An 18,294-nucleotide genomic window follows, 5' to 3' on the forward strand; every position below is an offset into this window, starting at 1 on the left:
CCACCTTCGCCTACAGAGACTCTAAGCACGCGTTGGACCGTCGGCGATGTCGGACCTGTCAATCCTCCAATACAGCCTACTCAGGAACTCCATCATGACGCCTCTGCTTGGGTTGACTACGATGTTGCTGAGTTTCTCAACCACTGGGACATTCAATATTACATGGGAGAGGCCGGCCTTATGCACGTAGACGGTGAGCGCAAAGAGCGATGGCGGCCTCTCAACCAAAAACCTCCGGCGAACTACGACTTACAAGGTTTGAACTGGGCAGCGTTCAGCACAAGCAGAAGCCAAGCCCGACTCGCACGAAAGATGCTCTATCCTCTTCGCTATTCCTGGACACCACCAGCTGCATATAACGACAACTCGCCATGCCGCCAACAGCGCATGTATGCCTCGAAGGATTTCTACCCCCACCATAGGGCCAGTCACTCGCACGGTCAACTTCGAAATGTGCTCGCTGCGCGAAGCAGAAACGACGTCTTCTATGCATCGAAGAGTAGAGTAATGCACACTTCGCTGAGTTGTCCTGCGTATACCGATGTAGTCGTCAATTTCAGTGGCGCATCAACGAATCCAAACCAAGCCGGAGACGCCCATGTTACTACCATTGCTGTCTCACCCGCCACGGACTTTGAAGGATATTGCTCCGATGCCGTGTTGGTTACTGGTGGGCTGGAGGGCGAGTATTCCCTGCTCAACCTCAACTCTGCCCTAGGCGATCGTCCCACCGAAGGATTCGTGACTGTCGCCGAGCAGAAAGAAACAACTCACGTCCACATACTTGGTCATCGCCGCACGGGTGCTTTGGGGGCTGCCTTTTGCTCCAACGACAGTAAAGTCCGCCTACTCGACATTGACTCCAACTCCTGGTCCGCCGAGTTCGCGTACGAGCACCAGATCAATTGTGCTGCAACATCACCCGACGGCCGACTAAGAATGATTGTTGGAGACTCTTGCGAGTCGCTCATCACTGACGCCGAAAGGGGAAATGTGTTGTTCAGCATGCAGCAGCATACAGGCTATGGATTCGCGTGCGCCTGGGCTGCTGACGGCTGGCATGTAGCGACGGGCAGTGAGGATGGCAAAGTTGTGGTATACGATGCTCGAAGGTGGGATGTGCCGTTGGCGAATCTTTCATGCGAGATGAGCTGTGCTAGATCGCTGCACTTTACCGCTTCGAATCGCGGAGGAGCATCATTGGTGGTGGCCGAGTCGGATGACATTGTCAGCGTGTACGACGCGATGAATTGGTGTGATAAGCAGACGATCGACTTCTTTGGCTCGGTGGTCGGAGCAGTGTCGGTGGACAATGGGCACGAATTGATCGTGGCCAATGGCGACGAGACGGTTGGTGGACTGATGGTGTTTGAGAGAAGGTCGCATATACCCGATGAGCTGGACGACCCTGACCAGGTTCCGAGAGATCAACATGGGTCAGGACTGAGCTTTGATGATTTGATGCTGCAAGGTCTAAGATATGGGAAATGATAGTCACGAAGAAACGTATTATGCAGAACGATCTACTTTGGCAATGTACTATGAACACCATGTAGATCTTTATCTTTTCTCCATGCTCCTCCTGCCCTCTTCTTTCTTGCCGAAACCCCCGAATCCGCTAACATCGCGACGGAAGAACTTGCCAATATTCTTGAGATTTTCGTTGATGCTAGCATGGGCGCTTTCAGCATTGAGACCCAGAGCACCCATAGGTGGCGGGCTGATTGCTCTACTGGCGCTTGCAGCCGACGCCGTGCCACCTAGGGCTGGTGAACCAAACCGGTCAACGCCATCACGAGCGGCGTTCATGAGAGCAGAACCAAACGTGGAGGGGTCAAACCGAGCAGTCGTTCCTGCCAAAGCTGGTGCCGAGTGCGAGGCAGCGCTGTCTTTGAGTGCGGCAATGCCCGGCACAGTCGCACCTGCCGCTTGCAGTGAGATGTTGGCGATCAAGGGGTTGGACAGCTGCAGGGCTTCGTTCGCCGGTGACGCTTTGTGTGCGTTGAACAGCTCTACCAACTGAGCCTGTTCTTGCTTACGCGTGATGCCTTTGAGCTCGAGTATCTTGCGGAAGTTTGGCTCGGATCGATCTTGCATGTGTATCAAATATGCCTGGACCAATCCTTCAGGTGGCGAGGCGCGCACTTGTAGTGTTTTCAACAAGGGGTCGAGCTTGGCCATGCTTTGGTTGACCCTCTTGACGAAGTTGGCGTTGGGTGTAGTTCCCGCTTCGGCGTTGACTGTAGACAGCTCGGTGAATGCCTTTTTCAGGACATAAGAGTCGAGTAGCATCTGTTCAGCACCTGTTTCCGATATGGGTCGACAGACCACCAAGTTGGTCAAGATGGAGCTGGCAAGAGCGTCGATCAAATTGTCACAGAATGCACGTGCGTAGTGTTGCTTCTGCAAGTAGTTGAGAACTTCGGATGTCTTCTCCTTGACACGCTGCACCAAAGGAGCAACGTAGGGGCTTTGGTCACCGACATTGTCCATCTTGCTCCAAGGGACATTGCGCATCTCTCTCCAGGGTGCATCGCAGTCTAGCTCGACTCTCCTCACCAAGGCCTTAACGGAGGCTGATGCGATACCCATAAAAGAGTCGGCTTGAGACTGCAGATCAACCTGGGCACGCAAATCTGGGTCGACACGCGACTTGATGCGTTCCTCTAGCTGGTTGGTAGTTTGATAGCAATAATCTGCAGTGTTCAGGATGGTGACTATATCTTCAACTGACGCCGATCGTTCGGACAAGGCATGGTACAAGACCTGCTGACAGTAGACATCGAGATACTTGGCAAATGTTTTTGACAAGTCCAGGAGCCGTGAGCCAGTCGATAGCTTTGCGCATTGTGCAAATGTGATGCGGTAAGAGTGGAAGAGCTCGGTAGAAGAGGGCATGACAGTATGGGCATGGAACTCGTCTTCGGTGTTTCGAACGGGTTGTTGGCGGTACTTTGGGATAAGCAGAGCTAGCTGCTTGTCTTGGGACTCGACCCAGATACTGAGATATGGTTCGAAAGCTTCAGAGATGGCTTGACTGAAGGCACGTGGCTTCTCATCTAGCGTGTCCAAAGAGGAGCGTGACTCAGCAGAAGAGAAACGGCGCTCGAGGGAGTGCTCGAAATCCAGAGTTTCTTGCAAGCATGATAGGAGTAGGTTGACATCAGGTGGCTGGCCATCTGCACGGCGCATGGAACGTTGTAAGATCTGCTTGTAGTCTTCCCGGGTAGTCTCACAAAAAGCGTTTGCTAGCATCTCATCGACACGCCAGAAGGAAGGGAACAAGGAAGCATGGTCGGAGTCATGTGTTTTGAGCATACGATTGAACCAAGAATAGCGGCGGGAGATGTTGTCCAGCGAAGCAGCTTCGTCGGAGGAACGAAAGACTTGACGATACTCACGCAACATGGTGTTACAGTACCAGGTAGTCAGACGAGCGCGAGCATGATCGCCCAAAGCATCCATGACATGACAGGCATCGGCCAGCATGTTGCGACTCGAAGCAACAGATTCTCTAGCAAAGGCAAGCTCAAAATCTTCACAAATCTGGTCAAGCAAGTGTCGCTGGAGATCGGCGACATTCTGACTGAGTTGGGCAATCTGTTGAATGCTGCGGTATGTCTTGAAATGTGCCATGAGCTGGACTACGGCCGAGACCAGATGAGCGCAGTCCCGGTACTGACGAGTTGAAGCAAGTGTGCGCAATTGCTCGTATGCGGTGGTCAGCATCTGCAGGCGTTTGAGGGCGGTCATGGACAGGGTCAGGTTCCTCTTGGTATGGTCGAGGCGCTTGATGTCGGCCGTCATATCGGTGATGGATCTCTCGGTGTCCAGCGCTCTTGCGCGCACGCGATCGATGCGGCCAAAGACATCTCCCAGCTCTTCCTTTGCTTGATTTATACGGCGCACGCTGTCGGCATCGCTCTCTGCCTGCCGGGCGACCATGCGGCCCATGTGTTGATAGAGGTCATGCTGTTGTTTGTGTAGCTGCTGCGACACGGCGGCGGCTTGGTCGAGGGTCGATGGATGGCCGAAGAGGGCGTTCAGATGTGCAATCGGGTCATAGTCGACTGCGTCCATGTCGGTGGATGAGTCTCGTAGAGTTGGCCATGAGGAGCCCCGTGGTCGGCCGCGGCTTGCCCGATACCGATATCGAGCCCCCCCAAGCTCCCCGCCGCCCCACCTACTACTACTTGCTACTGTATACCACAACTACCACTTTCTTTCCCTTCTCTTCATCTCTACATCTGCAGACTCGCAATCTCTTCCGCCATGGCTTCTCCTGCTCTTCGCAATGTTGCCTCGAATTGCCGTAAAGTCAGTCTCTCACACACGTCTCCACTCCACTTACTCCTTATCTTTGTCACGACCACTGTAACAAGTTATCTAAGAAAGCTGACATTCCACAACAGATCATGTGCATTGGCAGAAACTACATGGTACGAATGCCAACCTGAATCCTCAAAAGTCGCTATTCACCAAAAACATGGCTGATCGTACAAAGGACCACATCACCGAGTTGGGTAACAAGAAGCCAGCAAACCCCTTCTTTTTCCTGAAGCCTCCATCATCCATCCTTCTCAAGGGCGATGGTCCTGTTCTGCGTCCCAGAGGTGTCAATGTGCACTACGAGGTCGAACTAGGTCTCGTCATGGGTCGCAAGGTCAGGGATCTTGACCCCAACGACACCCAGGCTGCTCTAGACTCCATCGAAAGTTATCTTCTCACCATTGACATGACTGGCCGTAACGTCCAAGAAGAAGCAAAGAAGAAGGGTCTTCCTTGGAGCATCGCAAAAGGCTTCGACACATTCCTCCCCATCGCTGGTCCCATCGCCAAGTCCAAGATCCCCGACCCTCACAACATTGAGTTGTTCTTAAGCGTCAACGGTGAGATGAAGCAGAACGACAACACCAACCTCATGCTCTTCCAGATCCCCAGGCAATTGGCCGACATCAGCAGAGTCATGACCCTCGAGAAGGGCGACATCATCTTGACTGGTACCCCCAAGGGTGTGGGCTCTGTAAAGACAGGCGACGTTATCAGAGCTGGCATGCGCATTGACGGCAAGGAAGTTGAGGAAGCTAACATTGAGGTCGAGGTCAAGGATCGCGACGGTCCTTATGAGTTCAGCGAGACCTGAAAAGCTAGACTATTGTACATATCCATCCCCTCCATAGTTTCACTAAAGCCAGATCATGGTGTGTGCGCAAACCTGTCTTTTCTCTCTTCCATTTCCCATCTACCAACTCAGTTCTGGAGGAGTCGGTCTGAAAGGAATATGCTTCTCTCCAGGTCGTCTTTTCTTCTGAACAAAGTCTGAAGGTCTCTGGCTTGATATCTCTCGTTCGGCCTGCAATTCCTCGCTATCCGTTGCTCCTCTGACCTTGTCTCCTGCATTTGCGGTTCCTGCATTCTTCTCCGCTTCTGCTGCAGACCCCTTGTCATTGCTAGGATCGGAACGCTGCTTAGCGAATGTGTTTGGATCCTTGATGGAATTCTTCATCTCCTTAGCCAAAGCATCGATCCTCAGATTGAGTCGTTGTACGTCCTGCTGTAAGCTTTTGGCCTGGTTTTGCTCAAGTATGTCAAGCCTCCGTTCAAGTGTATGCCACTGGCTGGCCGCTCCTGTGACCATGGACTGGCTCTCGTTGGCTCTGCGAAGCGCCTCTACAGACTCTTCGAGCTTGCCGATACGCTTCAGTATCTCCTTCTCTCGCTCAAAGTCTTCCCTCCTGCGCTCAAGAGCTGTGGCTTGTTTCGTCTCGAGTTCCAGAAGAAGCTGCTGACTCTGTTCTCGTTGCTTTTGGTCGGTAGACGATTGATTCTTGAGCTTGTCCAGGTCTGCTTGTTGTTTACTGATCTGCTCGAGCAGATGGCGTGTTTCTCTCTGGATCTGGTGGTACCAGAGCAGCTCGCGAGGTGCAGTAGAGACGGGTGGCATTTTGGCTGGTGAGAGAAGAGTGAGAGAGGCCGGACCTTGAGGAATGGATAAGTGCTATGGTTGCCTTGGAATGACAGAACGCTGAGAGGCAATAGGATTGATCTGCTCGGAACAGGGCAGAGTAGATGAACTGCGAGACAGAAGAGGGGCGAACGTAAAAGTTCATGCCATGTGAAGGAGGACTCCGGGCAGGTACGTTTGGCGTAGAGGCACCTTCTTGGTTCAACTTGGTAGGAAGCGGAGAGCGCTACAGTGCTTTCCCTGTCACATGCAAATGGAGGCCGAAGACAGATTCAGTTGAAAAGGATAAGATTCTTTTGAAAAAGAGACAAGAAACTCGCCCCAACCTAGCATCTAGAATAGGGCATGTATTCGCATTTTGAAAAAACTTCGACCATAAAAGACAAACGCCCAAATGCATGAGAAGTGGGATCCGTCCCAGCCATGGTATCACATTCTAAGGTAAGACCAGCCGTAGATCCCTCGTAAAACATTGGCCTGCCGCAGACATGCACTGCTGCAGTCCCTTTCTTCCTGGCTTGAAATTCGTTTAGATGAGGTCTGCGTATTGTGTTAGCTTGGTGTTTGCTCAGGTAGGATCAATTGCACTCCACATACCAGCAACGTTCATGGGCATCTCCTCGATTTGAGTGCTGTAGAACTGCTCGATTTCTCTCATCATGCGCACATCGTCAGCGGTGACGAAGTTGATGGCAACACCCTTACGACCGAAACGACCACCACGACCGATACGGTGGATGTAGTTCTCGCGGTTGGCGGGGAGATCGTAGTTGATGACCAGCGAGACCTGCTGGACATCGATACCACGGGCCAAAAGGTCAGTGGCGATGAGGACACGGGAAGAACCAGAGCGGAACTCCTTCATGATAACATCACGCTGTTGTTGGTCCATGTCACCGTGCATGGCAGAAACGGTGAAGTCACGGGCAGTCAGCTTGTCGGTGAGCCAGTCGACCTTTCTGCGGGTGTTGCAGAAGATGACGGCTTGGGTGATGGTAACGGTCTCGTACAAATCGGAGAGGGTGTCGAGCTTCCACTCCTCCTTCTCAACAGCGATGTAGAACTGCTTGATACCTTCGAGGGTAAGCTCGTCCTTCTTGACGAGAATACGGACGGGGTCGCGCATGAACTTGGTGGTGACCTCGAGGACGTCCTGGGGCATGGTGGCGGAAAGGAGGACAACCTGGGTAGACTGAGGGAGAAGCTGGAAGATGTCGTAGATCTGCTCGGTGAAACCGCGAGACAGCATCTCATCGGCCTCGTCGAGGACGAACATCTTCATGGAGTCGGTCTTGAGGACACGACGCTGGATCATGTCGTGAACACGGCCGGGGGTACCGACAACGACCTGGGGGCCGTCCTGGAGAGCCTTCATGTCGTCGCGGACGCTGGTACCACCGATACAGGCGTGGCACTCAACGTTCATGAAGTCACCGATGGCGACAACGACCTTCTGGATCTGCTGGGCAAGCTCGCGGGTAGGGGCGAGGATAAGGGCCTGGCAGGCCTTGACGTTGGGGTCAAGCTTCTGGAGGACGGAGATGGAGAAGGTAGCGGTCTTGCCAGTACCGGACTGGGCCTGGGCAATGACATCGTGGCCTGTAGAATTGTGTGTGAGTGGAATGCGAGGGCAAACAGCGGGCTTAAACTAGCTTACCCTTGATGACGGGCATGATGGCGCGCTGCTGAATAGCAGAGGGGCGCTCGAAACCGTAGGCGTAGACACCGCGGAGGAGCTCAGCCTTGAGGTTCATGGCATCGAAGGAGTCGGTGGTCTCATCGTAGTTGGACTCGATCTGTCCTGCAGCGCGGGAATGTGGTCAGCGCAAGTCGTTGCGAGCAAGCAGTGCAGCGTTCGCCGTCGTCGCAAGCGCTCAGATTTTCGAGGCAGGCGGACGTGCGGGCGACAGCTCAGGCGACGGGGATGAACATACCCTCGGGGACCTCTTCAAGACCGGAAGCCATGATTGCGGTTTGGAGTTGTTGGTAGGTGGGTTGTGTTGAAAGCTGGATCGGAGGGCGAAAGGGCGCCGCTGGGTATTTGAAGGGGGACTAGAAACCAAAACTCTCGTGTGTGAGAGTCTGCAAGGATATCTAGATTGTTGGGAGTGATGAAAATGGCTGGAGGAAAAGAGGGGCGCGCTCGAATATAATGAAACCAGATTTTTTCGCTGTGCTGCAAAACCCGTCCGTGCGCACCCGCACCCGCCTTCGCCTTTCGCCTGCGACCAACCACCACCATCATCCGTTGTGCTCACATTTTCTTATGACTGTCTGTCTCTGGCCACTGACAGCCCGCCATTCTTCAACCGTCACTCGATCCATCTCTCGTGACTTTGTGGGCTGTGAAATCCATTGGACACTACGTTTTCACTCCTCACTATGACTCCTCCAGCGGCTCTGCTAGACCAGCATCTTGAACATAGGCCGCTTAAAAAACAGAGACTTGACCCCGGCGTTGACGAAGCAGCCAATCCTGACGAGTCTGCTACCATTTGGAGTCATCCGCTCGGAATCCGTCCTTCTGGAAATGCTTTTACTGCTACGACCAATCTAAAAGCAGCAATTGGGACTTTTGCTCTGCTGCCTGACGAACTGCTGACTCAATTCCTGGAATACCTTGACGCTCAGGACTTGCTTCGATTGGGTGCTACTTGCCGTGCACTGCATGCATTCACTAGGTCTGAGGAGCTATGGAAACTTCTCTTCATAGAGTATGTACCTGTATTTGTCATTCGCTTCATGCCAGTCTAACATCACTCGAGATCACACCCGGACAATTTCAACTGGCGTGGTACCTGGAGATCGACAGTCCTTTCACAACCACGCTCTCAAGAACCCGACGTGGATTGCAGTAATCTGTTTTCTGATGCTCTTCATCGGCCATATTTCTGTGCTCACGTGCCTCTGGACCCCTTTGTAAACAACATTCCCACTCGTAATCAGATCCATCGTCTCACGTCCTTGACCTTTGCTGAGTTTACTGAATCGTACACCAACAAGCCCTTCATCATCACTGAGCCTACTAGACGTTGGCCGGTGTTTGGGTCGTGGTCTGCTAAATCTCTGCTCAAACAGTATTCCAAGGTCAAGTTCAGAGCAGAAGCCGTCGATTGGCCCTTCGACGTCTATGTTGACTACATGAAGGACAATCATGACGAGAGTCCTCTGTATCTCTTTGACCGTTCTTTTGCAGAGAAGATGAATATCCAAGTAGCCGACAGCTCTAATGCTCACTTGTACGATGGCACCTCTCCCGATGTGCCAGACGCCGAAAATGAGCGTAAAGTGGCATACTGGGCACCTTCGTTCTTTGGTCCTGACCTGTTCAGCGTTCTTGGAGATCAACGACCCGACCACCGCTGGTTGATCATTGGCCCATCTCGCAGTGGTTCGACTTTCCACAAAGACCCGAATGCGACCTGCGCATGGAACGCGGTCTTGACGGGACGCAAGTACTGGATCATGTTTCCTTCTTCCGCTTCTCTACCCCCACCACCCGGAGTCTTTGTATCAGCAGACCAAAGCGAGGTAACATCCCCTCTGAGTATTGCAGAATGGTTCCTTGGCTTCCACGCGGAGGCACGTCGCACAGAAGGATGTATTGAAGGCATCTGCGAGGCCGGTGAACTGCTATATGTGCCAGCTGGCTGGTATCATTTGGTCGTCAACCTCGAAGATTCGATTGCGTTGACTCAAAATTTCGTTCCCCGTCAAAGACTTGCTTCAGTACTGCATTTCCTCCGAGACAAGTCTGATCAAGTCAGCGGGTTCGCCAAAGATGTGCAAAATCCTTACGAGCTCTTTGTTGCAAAGCTCAGAGAACAGGAGCCAGAAGCCCTGGAGGAGGCACTGCCCAAACTAGAAAAGATGAGCAAAGGGCCAAAAGGCAAGTGGGCAGAGCTGACGAAGTCGACGATCGAGGACGCCAACGTCGAAGGTGGGTTCTCTTTCGGCTTTGGTGGAGACGATGATGAAGAAGTGCCGTAGTCTCAGTCAACCACACTTCACAACTATGTTATCTCAAGAAGTCATTCCTCATGAGCAACAACGTCTAAACACATTCTCGACGATGTGGAAAAGATGGAGTTGGTCCATTCCAAGCGAGCATGCCCATTGGAGCGAGCAGTAACGTAATACCCAAGACAGGAAGACACGTTCATAAGGTTCGAATCCAATAATGTTATGGATACAGCATATTGTAATTGTCTCAAACAATCTCTCCTCTAATACTGCTCATCGGGACAATCAAATGCTAGATGACCATCCTTTTCGCAAAGTGCGCACCATTTATCAGCGTCCGGCTCTGCTGCCGGCGCATTCTGAACTTCCCGGCCCTTTTCCGCACCATTGTTACTGGTGTTGCTCAAGGTCTTTCTCAGTGAAAGCGGGGCAGGTGCCTCGAGCTTGTCGGTATACCTATCGTTGCGTTGTGCAGAGACGTTCAAGTTTCGCATATGGCCGGATAATTCGTCTTCGGACTCATTATGTCCTGCATGGCTCTCATGACCATTACCATTTTCATGGCCATTGGTATCTTGAGCATTTGGACACGTCAGAACATCGTGTCCAGGTGTCTCGCACTCTTCGCACCATGCTTTCTGTTCGTCCTTTCGTGGTGATCTGTAACGCGTAGGAGATCTGGTCGCTTCGGGCGATCTCGACAGGTGTTGACGTGGCATCTCCTCTGCGGCTGCTTCGGTGTTCATAATGCTGTTCCTCTCCTGCTCGGCTGCTCGTCTTAGTTGCTCAACCGCACGCTCAAGCTCCTCTTCTCTGAACGCCTTTCGATCGATCAACCCTTGGAGTTCCGATTTTTCCCGTTCAAGCTGTTGCACAGTTGCCTGAGTCTTTTTCAACTCCTCTGGGTCGGCAAAACGCCCAGATGTTGAACTTTGTCGTGCCATAGGGCTTGCTTCCGGTCCAGAGCTCAGAGAATGGATAATGGCTTTGAGACCCCTAATCTCATCATCCTTCAACTCAACATCCTTGTCTCTGGAAGTTTGACCTTCTGCTTCTTTGGCTCCCTGTAGTGCTTTGGCGGCCTTCTCTCGTTCACGTCGCAACTCGCTACGTCCTCTTTCAACTTCGCCTCTCAGAAACTCGACCTCACCACGAGCTTCTGCTTCTCCACGACGGGCGTCCTCCAAGCCTTCTTCGAGTTCAGCAACAAGCTCTTCCAATCCCTTAAGCTGGCGAGCGACATTTTCGACATCCTCACGACTATGGCCGAGCTCACGCAATTCTTGTATTTCGGCCAGTAAATCAGCAATCTTCGCTTCGTATACACGCTCGGTTTCGGCTGATGCAAGTTCCAGGGTGTCTATCGTGCTGCGGAAATCTGCACGGTGGGCGTCAAACTCGTCGATGAGAGATTGGATCTTGTCTTCTCTGTCGTGTACAGCTTGGCGCAGTTCAAACAGATCAGGACTATCTTCGGCGTCGTTACCATCAGCGGGTATCAACTCTTGAATCTCCTTCAGACTAGACTCCATCTCCACGAGTGATCCAGCTTGTTCTTGCAACTGTCTGTCCTTTTCTTCGAGCTGAGCCATTAGTCTCTGAATCTCGCCATCCTGATCCACGGTGACCTGTCTGGAGGGAGAGCGTCTAGCAATCGAGGCGGCAGAACTGGTTGATGGGCGCGGTGCTTCGGAGCGATTTCCAACACGAGAGCCAGTGCGCGAATAGGGTCGCGAAGGAGCGGCAGAACGACTGGCAGCACGAGGAGTGGTGGACGATGGCGGTGCAGGACTCGAGGTGAAGCGTGGAGGGACAGCAGATCTCTGACTCATGGAGAAGTTGCGGGCTGGGGTGGGAACTAGATTGGGTTGTTTGCGGAAGGGCGATTCGGGGCGTGGCAGCGACGGGCGACGTGACTTGAGCTTGGAGAGAGGACTCGGAGGTCGGGCACCAGGGCCCATAGACTGAGAGAACTTGGGCATAGCGGCCGTTGGGGGAGTGTAGGTATCCATGCGGTATTGCGAGGGAGTGGTAGGAGTAGCAGGATAGGCTGGGCGAGAGCGTGCGGGCGAGGGACGCTTCTCTGCGCGGTGGACAGGCAGAAAGATGCCCGCGCCAGGGATGTCGGTATCGAAGTAGCGGATGCCATCGACATCGCCGTCATTCTTTCCTCTGGCAGCAAATTCGCTGGCCAGTTCAACACCAATGAATTTGCCCTGCTTGCCCCTGACGGGCCCGACAAACTTGACAGTGCCATACATGTCGCCAGGTACATTGACCATGTCGCCCAAGGCGACAGACTGGTCGGCCATGGTTGATGCGAGTGCAGGTGATCGAGGAGTGTTTCCAGTCAAGGCGTTGAAAGAAGCTTTGCGGTGAGCGTCCGTCGTGTGCATGGGCGAGTTGGACGGCCGCACGCGCTGCCGTGGTGTTGACATGCTAGCAAAACAGTGTCAAGACCGACAAGAACAAGACGACAAGATATAAACACCTTCCTTCCCGTCGCGGCTCCAGCTCCAAGACAAGATACAAGACAAAAACAAAGACACGTCAGGCCCATCAGCGCCTGATCCGATTACCCATGCAACCGCGACTCAAGACGCTGCCCAATCATCTCATCTCGTCGCATCTCATCTCATTTTAGTACTAAAAGGGCAACCAGCTAGCAGACCAGAATCTTTGGCGTGTGCACTCTCTGCGCTTGCACTTGGCCAGAATCTGTGTATGCCTTGCTCTCGTTCCCAATGTTTACTTCCAAACAGATGACCGTCTTGTGGCATGGCTCTCGGCAACATGATGGCATTTCTTGTGACTTTAAATCGTGCCGAGGTTGTACGGTCCAGTACCCCACGCCTTGACCTCTCCTCTGTGCATACCTAGGTACTCTCTATACATTCGCCCAGCTAAAAATCACTCTGTTCCCTCAAGTCTCCTCTTGAGCCTGTCTCTCGTGTTTCTCAATCCAATCTACCAAGTCTTGCAATGGCGGGCCCAATCCGACAGCCCATAGACATCAAGTCGCTCGAAAGCTACCTGCAGCAACAGGTCCCAGAAATCAAGACACCGCTAGATGTCAAACAGGTATATCAGTTCATCTCACCCGAATCTTCTGCAAGTTTGTTAAGTGTTCGATCAACAGTTTGGCTACGGTCAATCGAATCCCACTTATCTCTTGACATCCTCGGATAAGCAGCAATACGTTCTACGCAAGAAACCTCCAGGAAAGTTGCTGTCAAAGACTGCTCATAAAGTCGAACGAGAATATAGAATCCTGCATGCTCTCGAAACAACTGATGTCCCGGTGCCAAAGACATATTGTCTGTGCGAGGACGACGCAGTCATCGGCACGGCTTTCTACATTATGGAGTTTCTCGATGGAAGGATCATTGAAGATCCGTGTCTGCCAGATGTCAGTCCTGAGCACAGGAAGGAGATGTGGCGATCGGCAGTAACGACTCTAGCCAAATTCCATCGCGTGGCTCCCGCTTCAGTGAACCTCGCATCCTATGGAAAAGCAAATGGCTTCTACGATCGTCAACTCGCGACATTCAATACCATCCAGGATGCCCAGGCCAAGGCTGTCGATGTGGAATCAAAAGAGCCAGTGGGAAAGATTCCACATTTTGATGATATGGTCGCGTTCTTCGGCAACAAAGACAGCCAGCCCCAAGATCGTAGCACCTTCGTCCACGGCGACTACAAGATCGATAACGTGGTATTCCACAAGACAGATCCAAAGGTTATAGGAATCTTGGAGTAAGTCGATCAGTAGATTGGATCTTGAGCAGTAACTGACGAGTACAGCTGGGAAATGTCAACGATAGGTCATCCACTGTCGGACCTAAGCAACCTGCTCACGCCCTTCACCACGGCGGATTCTCCGGTTGCTCGATCGATTGGAAGGGGAAGTGAGACCTTCCTTCCTGGCAACACACCTGGTCTTCCCACAAAGCAGCAGTGTATCGAGTGGTACAGACAAGTAGCCGGTTGGGATCCACGGCCAGATATGACATGGGGCGAAGCATTTGGAATATATCGTGGCAGCATCATTATGCAAGGCATTGCGGCGAGATATGCCCTTCGGCAAGCAAGTAGTGCTCGAGCACAGGAGTACGCAGTGCAGATGAAACCTTTTGCCACGGTCGGTTGGGATCTGGTCCAGCAATGTCAGAAGGAAAGAGCTAAACAGGGTAGCAAGGCTAAGCTGTAGCATGACCGGTAAACAAGTGTGCTACCACTGAATTCCATTTGGACTTGACCCCTCTCGGCAGATCTGTTAAAAGCCAGCGCTGGGTTGGCGCGATTGCGAAAACGATGTAAATAGTCGAAATTGGCGATAGACTCAGAGCCTCAAGGAATACGTCTTCGAAACCTATGACACCGTACGAGTAGTTGTCCAGGGGATGGTGGTACTCTCTCACGAGGTCACTGTAGCTATCACGAATGCCTCACGTGTACCAGAAGGTCAGTGCAAGGTCGATGTAAGAGATGGCAGGAGAAAGAAGATTTTGATTCATTGGATCGAGGCGTCGCTGACTGGTACGCTCTCGAAGAAGGCCATAATAATTTCTTGACAGATATGTGAGATGCTCTCTTGGACAAGCAAGGGCTCGAGATGTGTCAGTCCGAATGGTAATGATGTCGACTAACGCGACGGAAGGCTGCGACGTGATGGCGGACGGGTATGAGAGTCGAATCACGGTCGGTGGCTGTGGGTGGGTATAAAGGAGGGATGCGCTCATCGTCGGTCGTGTTCGTCCATGCGTTCCAGTGCTTCCAACATGACAACCGAGTTGCCGCGTATGACCTGGAGGATGTGAGTAAGGTGTATGCGATGCGGTGCAGGTGGTGTGGAAGAGACGTACGACTTGGCCGATTCTGACCTTCTCGCCGCCAGCCTTCTCCTCGACGGCATCGTCCAGAACTATGTTCAAAAAAACCTGAGAATGGTCAACATACGTGAGCGACGGTATCAAGCGACAATCTACGCACATCGTAACCGCGAAGGACGCCAATGACCTTGCGACTGCCGTTGAGCTGAACGAACAGGCGGCGGTCGAGATACTGTATACTGGTCAGATTGGGCGCAACGTGGAGCAGACAGAACAGCTGACCTTCTTCAACTCTGGCTGTGCTTGAGGCATGGTTGAGTTAGTGTTCGTAAATCGGGGATGATGGTACCGGAGAGACCTCTAGACAAGGAAAGTCGCGAGCGCCAGAGGCTTGCGCTCACTTGCGACTTCCCCGCGCGTCATCCGCGACTGCGACTGCCCGAAAATCATCAATCACCGACACACACATCTCTCTCTCTCTCTCTTATTTCCATGCACCATGAAGAAGTCATTTGCCGCTCGTCGCGTGCCACGGAAGATTGGCCATGATGAACAAGATACCCCGTCGGACGCCTCAAGCAACAATGGTTAGTCGTCACTCCTCCGCAGTATTTGCCAGCTCTAACAAAGCTCGTCGTGGCAGTTGGTTGACGGCCCTCCTCACAGACTCTACCGCCTCATCCTTAGTCAGGCGACCCGTCGCGAAGCATCGCAAGTCTTCCGCCCTACGTCCGTCGTTTGCTTCCGATGACGACAACGACGACTCTTCCACTTTGGTCACTCCCAAACGCGCAAACCTCTCCCGCCTTGCTATCCAACGGAACGCCGAAAAACAGTCCGATGTCGTCTTTCGCCCAGGCCTTGATTCTACATTGGATCGTCCAACTTACAATAGGGACTACCTGGACGAGCTGAAACAGAGCACCCCAGCCACACCGCAACACGTCGCATCCACCGCAACCACAGACACTGAGCATGTCGCGCCTAGTACTGCAATCGATATCAGGTCGAAATTCGGATCCGATCTCTCTAGGTATCAACCTCCTACCGCCATACCCACTGCCGCCGAGATTCAGGAAAAGAAGGCACGTCGCGCACGCTTAGCCAAAGAGAACGACTTCATCTCCCTGGAAGACGATGGTGACGACGAGGAAGATGACGACGCAGTCACACGAGACGACCAGGGTCGGCTGATCCTCAAACCCAAGGAAAAATACCCCGAGACTCGTTTAGTGCACGATGATGAGGACATGCTCGAAGGCTTCGACGATTTCACGACGGATGGCAAAATTACGTTTGGACGCAAGGCACAAAGGGTGGAAGACGATAAACGCAGAGCAGAAATGGCTTCTATGATCGCGGATGCCGAGGGTCAGAGCGGAGATGATGACGACGAAGACGACGAGAGCGAGGCCGAACGAAATGCTGCCTTTGAAGTTGCGCAAACGCGCCACGGAACCTATGCTGCACGCGAACAAGAAGCCGACTCGACAAGGCCTCAAACACCACCCAGAGTTGTCCCTCTGCCGACAATGGATAGCGTGGTTGAAAGACTGCGAAGGCGGTTGGAGGAGATGGAGATCGTTCGTGCTCACAAGTCGAACGAAATGCAGAGCTTGGTGGACGAAAAATCAAGAATCGGCGAGGAAGAGATCAGAGTTCAGGCAGCTCTGAAAGAGACGGGCGAGAAGTATCAGAAGTTGAGAGAGGACATGGGCTTGCAAGTCAAGAATGATGATCAACAGATCACCACAATCGACCAGAAGCCTACACCCAACCGTACTGAAGATAGTGAGGATAGCGACGCGGATGATGGAGATGGGCGACCGGGCCTCGGAAGAACCGGTCTAGGTGGTGGGATGCGTCGAGACATGGCTGATTGGGGAATGTAATGGTATCATAGCTGGCCCTCTGCATGCGACGATGTGAGGAAAGCTGATAGAATACAGAGAGTTGAGATGTCCGTTTGTTGTGATTATGCCCCCGTAACGCCTAGCGCCTCGCTGTTTAAAGGCTCAGTTGAATAAGAAAGGTTGTTATGTCTCATGAGTTGGCGTCGATATCGGCCCATACAGATTCGTACTTTGCTCGCTTCTCCTTGGCCACTTCGCGGTTCTGACGGGTACGTTCGAGACGCTCGGCGCGTAGGCACATGTTGACTTGATGCTTTGCCTTTGTGCACATGCCCATCGACTTCCAGAGGAATCCGCGCGCATGGCATTCTTCGAGTGCGTTCATGACCTCCTCACAGTCTAGTCCTGGTTAGCGAATGGACCGTGATGATGAGACGTGATTAACAGCGTACTCTTGTTGTCTTTAGTGTGCAGGTGGGGATGCATGGTCGTTGATGTCGCTCTCGCTGATTTCTCGGCGACAAATATATGTTTTCTCTTGATGTCTGGTCACCCTCTTGGGACTCTAGTGGTGAGTGTCAAAGAGTGGAGGCAAATCATCAGTCGAACAGCACTAGCGTCTTGGCTTTCCCGAACGCCGCTCTGGCAATCAGATGCCCGTGTTGTGTCTTGAGCACTATCAATCTCACGTAGACAATTCAGTGTTGAAATGTCGCAACAAGTTTCGGCTAAGAAGCAGCAAGGTATGTTTTGGCTATCGTTTTCCTCTTCTCTTTGCTGACCAAAGGGGTGCAGAGCTGCAGGCGCAATACTCAAACTACAAGGAAACCCTCCAGGCCATCGCACAAAAGATTGGTGATGTTGAGACTGAAGCCGAAGAACACAAGTACGTTTGCTACATTCCGCTTACCCTTCTGTCTTCTTACTTAAGGAACTACCTCAATACGGCGAAGTTGCGGAGCGTTCATTGCATTATCATGCCACTAACACTGAGGGAGACTTGTGTTAGAAACACTCGAACCACTACCAGGCGATCGCAAGTGTTTCCGCATGATCAACGGTGTCCTGGTGGAGCGAACCGTACAAGATGTCTTACCGCAGCTCAAGACCAACGCAGATGGCCTCAAGAAGGTACTTGAAGACCTCTTGAAACAATATACCACCAAGCAGGAGGAACTCGAAAAGTGGAAGGTCCGTCAATCCGAAAATGCAGTGTGTTTGTCAGACAGCCCGCTGATACATCTACAGCGTCAAAACAAGATCCAAGTTGTCACACAGTGAGCATGTTACTGGAGTCACATGTACGGCCGCTCGCAGGAGCACATCACGTCTGTCATGCAGCTCGGCCCTCATCCTCACCAGAACAGTAAAATGTCTTGTTGGCAAGAATATTCAAGTCGATTCAAGCATGGCCGTGTCAGGCATGAGGCGTTATTCGTTGTCACAAGCCTTGTCTGGCAGGCTCGCTGGCGAAGATCGCGGAGCCAAGACCAACCGGCTCGATGTCCTTGCTTGGAATTGTCAGACAGAGGTCAGCTTGAGCGAGAACAGATGCTGTTTCTGGTTCAGCAAGGCATTATGGACAAGTATCTTGTTCAATACTAGCAGTCCAAATGTTTACGAGTTGGACGAGATTTCACATCGTCCCAAACACCAGTAGGTAGCTATGCTCTACGCGGAT

General features: G+C 52.4%; 12 protein-coding genes across 12 annotated transcripts; 6 read left to right on the forward strand and 6 right to left on the reverse strand.

The window, feature by feature from the left end:
• Window positions 1-387: 387 nt before the first annotated feature.
• On the forward strand, window positions 388-1,491 carry M436DRAFT_37908 (WD40 repeat-like protein; the record flags this gene model as incomplete). The annotated part of the gene is made up of 1 exon (XM_013575265.1): window positions 388-1,491. One exon carries the CDS (start codon window positions 388-390, stop codon window positions 1,489-1,491), a length of 1,104 nt encoding a protein of 367 aa, XP_013430719.1.
• Window positions 1,492-1,560: 69 nt separating this feature from the next.
• M436DRAFT_70028 (uncharacterized protein) lies at window positions 1,561-4,080 on the reverse strand (the record flags this gene model as incomplete). Its single annotated transcript, XM_013575786.1, has 1 exon — window positions 1,561-4,080. The coding sequence occupies one exon, from the start codon at window positions 4,078-4,080 to the stop codon at window positions 1,561-1,563; it is 2,520 nt and encodes an 839-aa protein (XP_013431240.1).
• A 192-nt stretch (window positions 4,081-4,272) lies between these two features.
• On the forward strand, window positions 4,273-5,143 carry M436DRAFT_78856 (uncharacterized protein; the record flags this gene model as incomplete). Its single annotated transcript, XM_013575980.1, has 3 exons — window positions 4,273-4,317; window positions 4,413-4,439; window positions 4,505-5,143. 3 exons carry the CDS (start codon window positions 4,273-4,275, stop codon window positions 5,141-5,143), a joined length of 711 nt encoding a protein of 236 aa, XP_013431434.1.
• A 99-nt stretch (window positions 5,144-5,242) lies between these two features.
• M436DRAFT_78857 (uncharacterized protein) lies at window positions 5,243-5,944 on the reverse strand (the record flags this gene model as incomplete). Its single annotated transcript, XM_013575981.1, has 1 exon — window positions 5,243-5,944. One exon carries the CDS (start codon window positions 5,942-5,944, stop codon window positions 5,243-5,245), a length of 702 nt encoding a protein of 233 aa, XP_013431435.1.
• Window positions 5,945-6,494: 550 nt separating this feature from the next.
• On the reverse strand, window positions 6,495-7,930 carry M436DRAFT_78858 (ATP-dependent RNA helicase eIF4A; the record flags this gene model as incomplete). The annotated part of the gene is made up of 4 exons (XM_013575982.1): window positions 6,495-6,505; window positions 6,563-7,564; window positions 7,623-7,766; window positions 7,900-7,930. 4 exons carry the CDS (start codon window positions 7,928-7,930, stop codon window positions 6,495-6,497), a joined length of 1,188 nt encoding a protein of 395 aa, XP_013431436.1.
• A 417-nt stretch (window positions 7,931-8,347) lies between these two features.
• On the forward strand, window positions 8,348-9,955 carry M436DRAFT_70031 (Clavaminate synthase-like protein; the record flags this gene model as incomplete). The annotated part of the gene is made up of 2 exons (XM_013575787.1): window positions 8,348-8,679; window positions 8,731-9,955. The coding sequence occupies 2 exons, from the start codon at window positions 8,348-8,350 to the stop codon at window positions 9,953-9,955; spliced, it is 1,557 nt and encodes a 518-aa protein (XP_013431241.1).
• A 236-nt stretch (window positions 9,956-10,191) lies between these two features.
• Window positions 10,192-12,366, reverse strand: M436DRAFT_70032 (uncharacterized protein; the record flags this gene model as incomplete). Its single annotated transcript, XM_013575788.1, has 1 exon — window positions 10,192-12,366. One exon carries the CDS (start codon window positions 12,364-12,366, stop codon window positions 10,192-10,194), a length of 2,175 nt encoding a protein of 724 aa, XP_013431242.1.
• Window positions 12,367-12,910: 544 nt separating this feature from the next.
• On the forward strand, window positions 12,911-14,138 carry M436DRAFT_38623 (APH-domain-containing protein; the record flags this gene model as incomplete). Its single annotated transcript, XM_013575395.1, has 3 exons — window positions 12,911-13,009; window positions 13,068-13,684; window positions 13,733-14,138. The coding sequence occupies 3 exons, from the start codon at window positions 12,911-12,913 to the stop codon at window positions 14,136-14,138; spliced, it is 1,122 nt and encodes a 373-aa protein (XP_013430849.1).
• A 528-nt stretch (window positions 14,139-14,666) lies between these two features.
• M436DRAFT_78862 (like-Sm ribonucleoprotein) lies at window positions 14,667-15,072 on the reverse strand (the record flags this gene model as incomplete). Its single annotated transcript, XM_013575983.1, has 4 exons — window positions 14,667-14,735; window positions 14,794-14,868; window positions 14,921-14,992; window positions 15,043-15,072. 4 exons carry the CDS (start codon window positions 15,070-15,072, stop codon window positions 14,667-14,669), a joined length of 246 nt encoding a protein of 81 aa, XP_013431437.1.
• Window positions 15,073-15,259: 187 nt separating this feature from the next.
• M436DRAFT_37641 (uncharacterized protein) lies at window positions 15,260-16,652 on the forward strand (the record flags this gene model as incomplete). The annotated part of the gene is made up of 2 exons (XM_013575221.1): window positions 15,260-15,347; window positions 15,427-16,652. The coding sequence occupies 2 exons, from the start codon at window positions 15,260-15,262 to the stop codon at window positions 16,650-16,652; spliced, it is 1,314 nt and encodes a 437-aa protein (XP_013430675.1).
• Window positions 16,653-16,803: 151 nt separating this feature from the next.
• Window positions 16,804-17,099, reverse strand: M436DRAFT_78864 (UPF0287-domain-containing protein; the record flags this gene model as incomplete). The annotated part of the gene is made up of 2 exons (XM_013575984.1): window positions 16,804-17,012; window positions 17,066-17,099. The coding sequence occupies 2 exons, from the start codon at window positions 17,097-17,099 to the stop codon at window positions 16,804-16,806; spliced, it is 243 nt and encodes an 80-aa protein (XP_013431438.1).
• A 223-nt stretch (window positions 17,100-17,322) lies between these two features.
• Window positions 17,323-17,894, forward strand: M436DRAFT_78865 (Prefoldin beta-like protein; the record flags this gene model as incomplete). The annotated part of the gene is made up of 4 exons (XM_013575985.1): window positions 17,323-17,356; window positions 17,409-17,499; window positions 17,612-17,804; window positions 17,862-17,894. 4 exons carry the CDS (start codon window positions 17,323-17,325, stop codon window positions 17,892-17,894), a joined length of 351 nt encoding a protein of 116 aa, XP_013431439.1.
• Between the last annotated feature and the right edge of the window lie 400 nt (window positions 17,895-18,294).

Source organism: Aureobasidium namibiae (genome assembly GCF_000721765.1).
Source record: "Aureobasidium namibiae CBS 147.97 unplaced genomic scaffold scaffold_2, whole genome shotgun sequence".
Classification (NCBI taxonomy): Eukaryota; Fungi; Ascomycota; class Dothideomycetes; order Dothideales; family Saccotheciaceae; genus Aureobasidium; species Aureobasidium namibiae.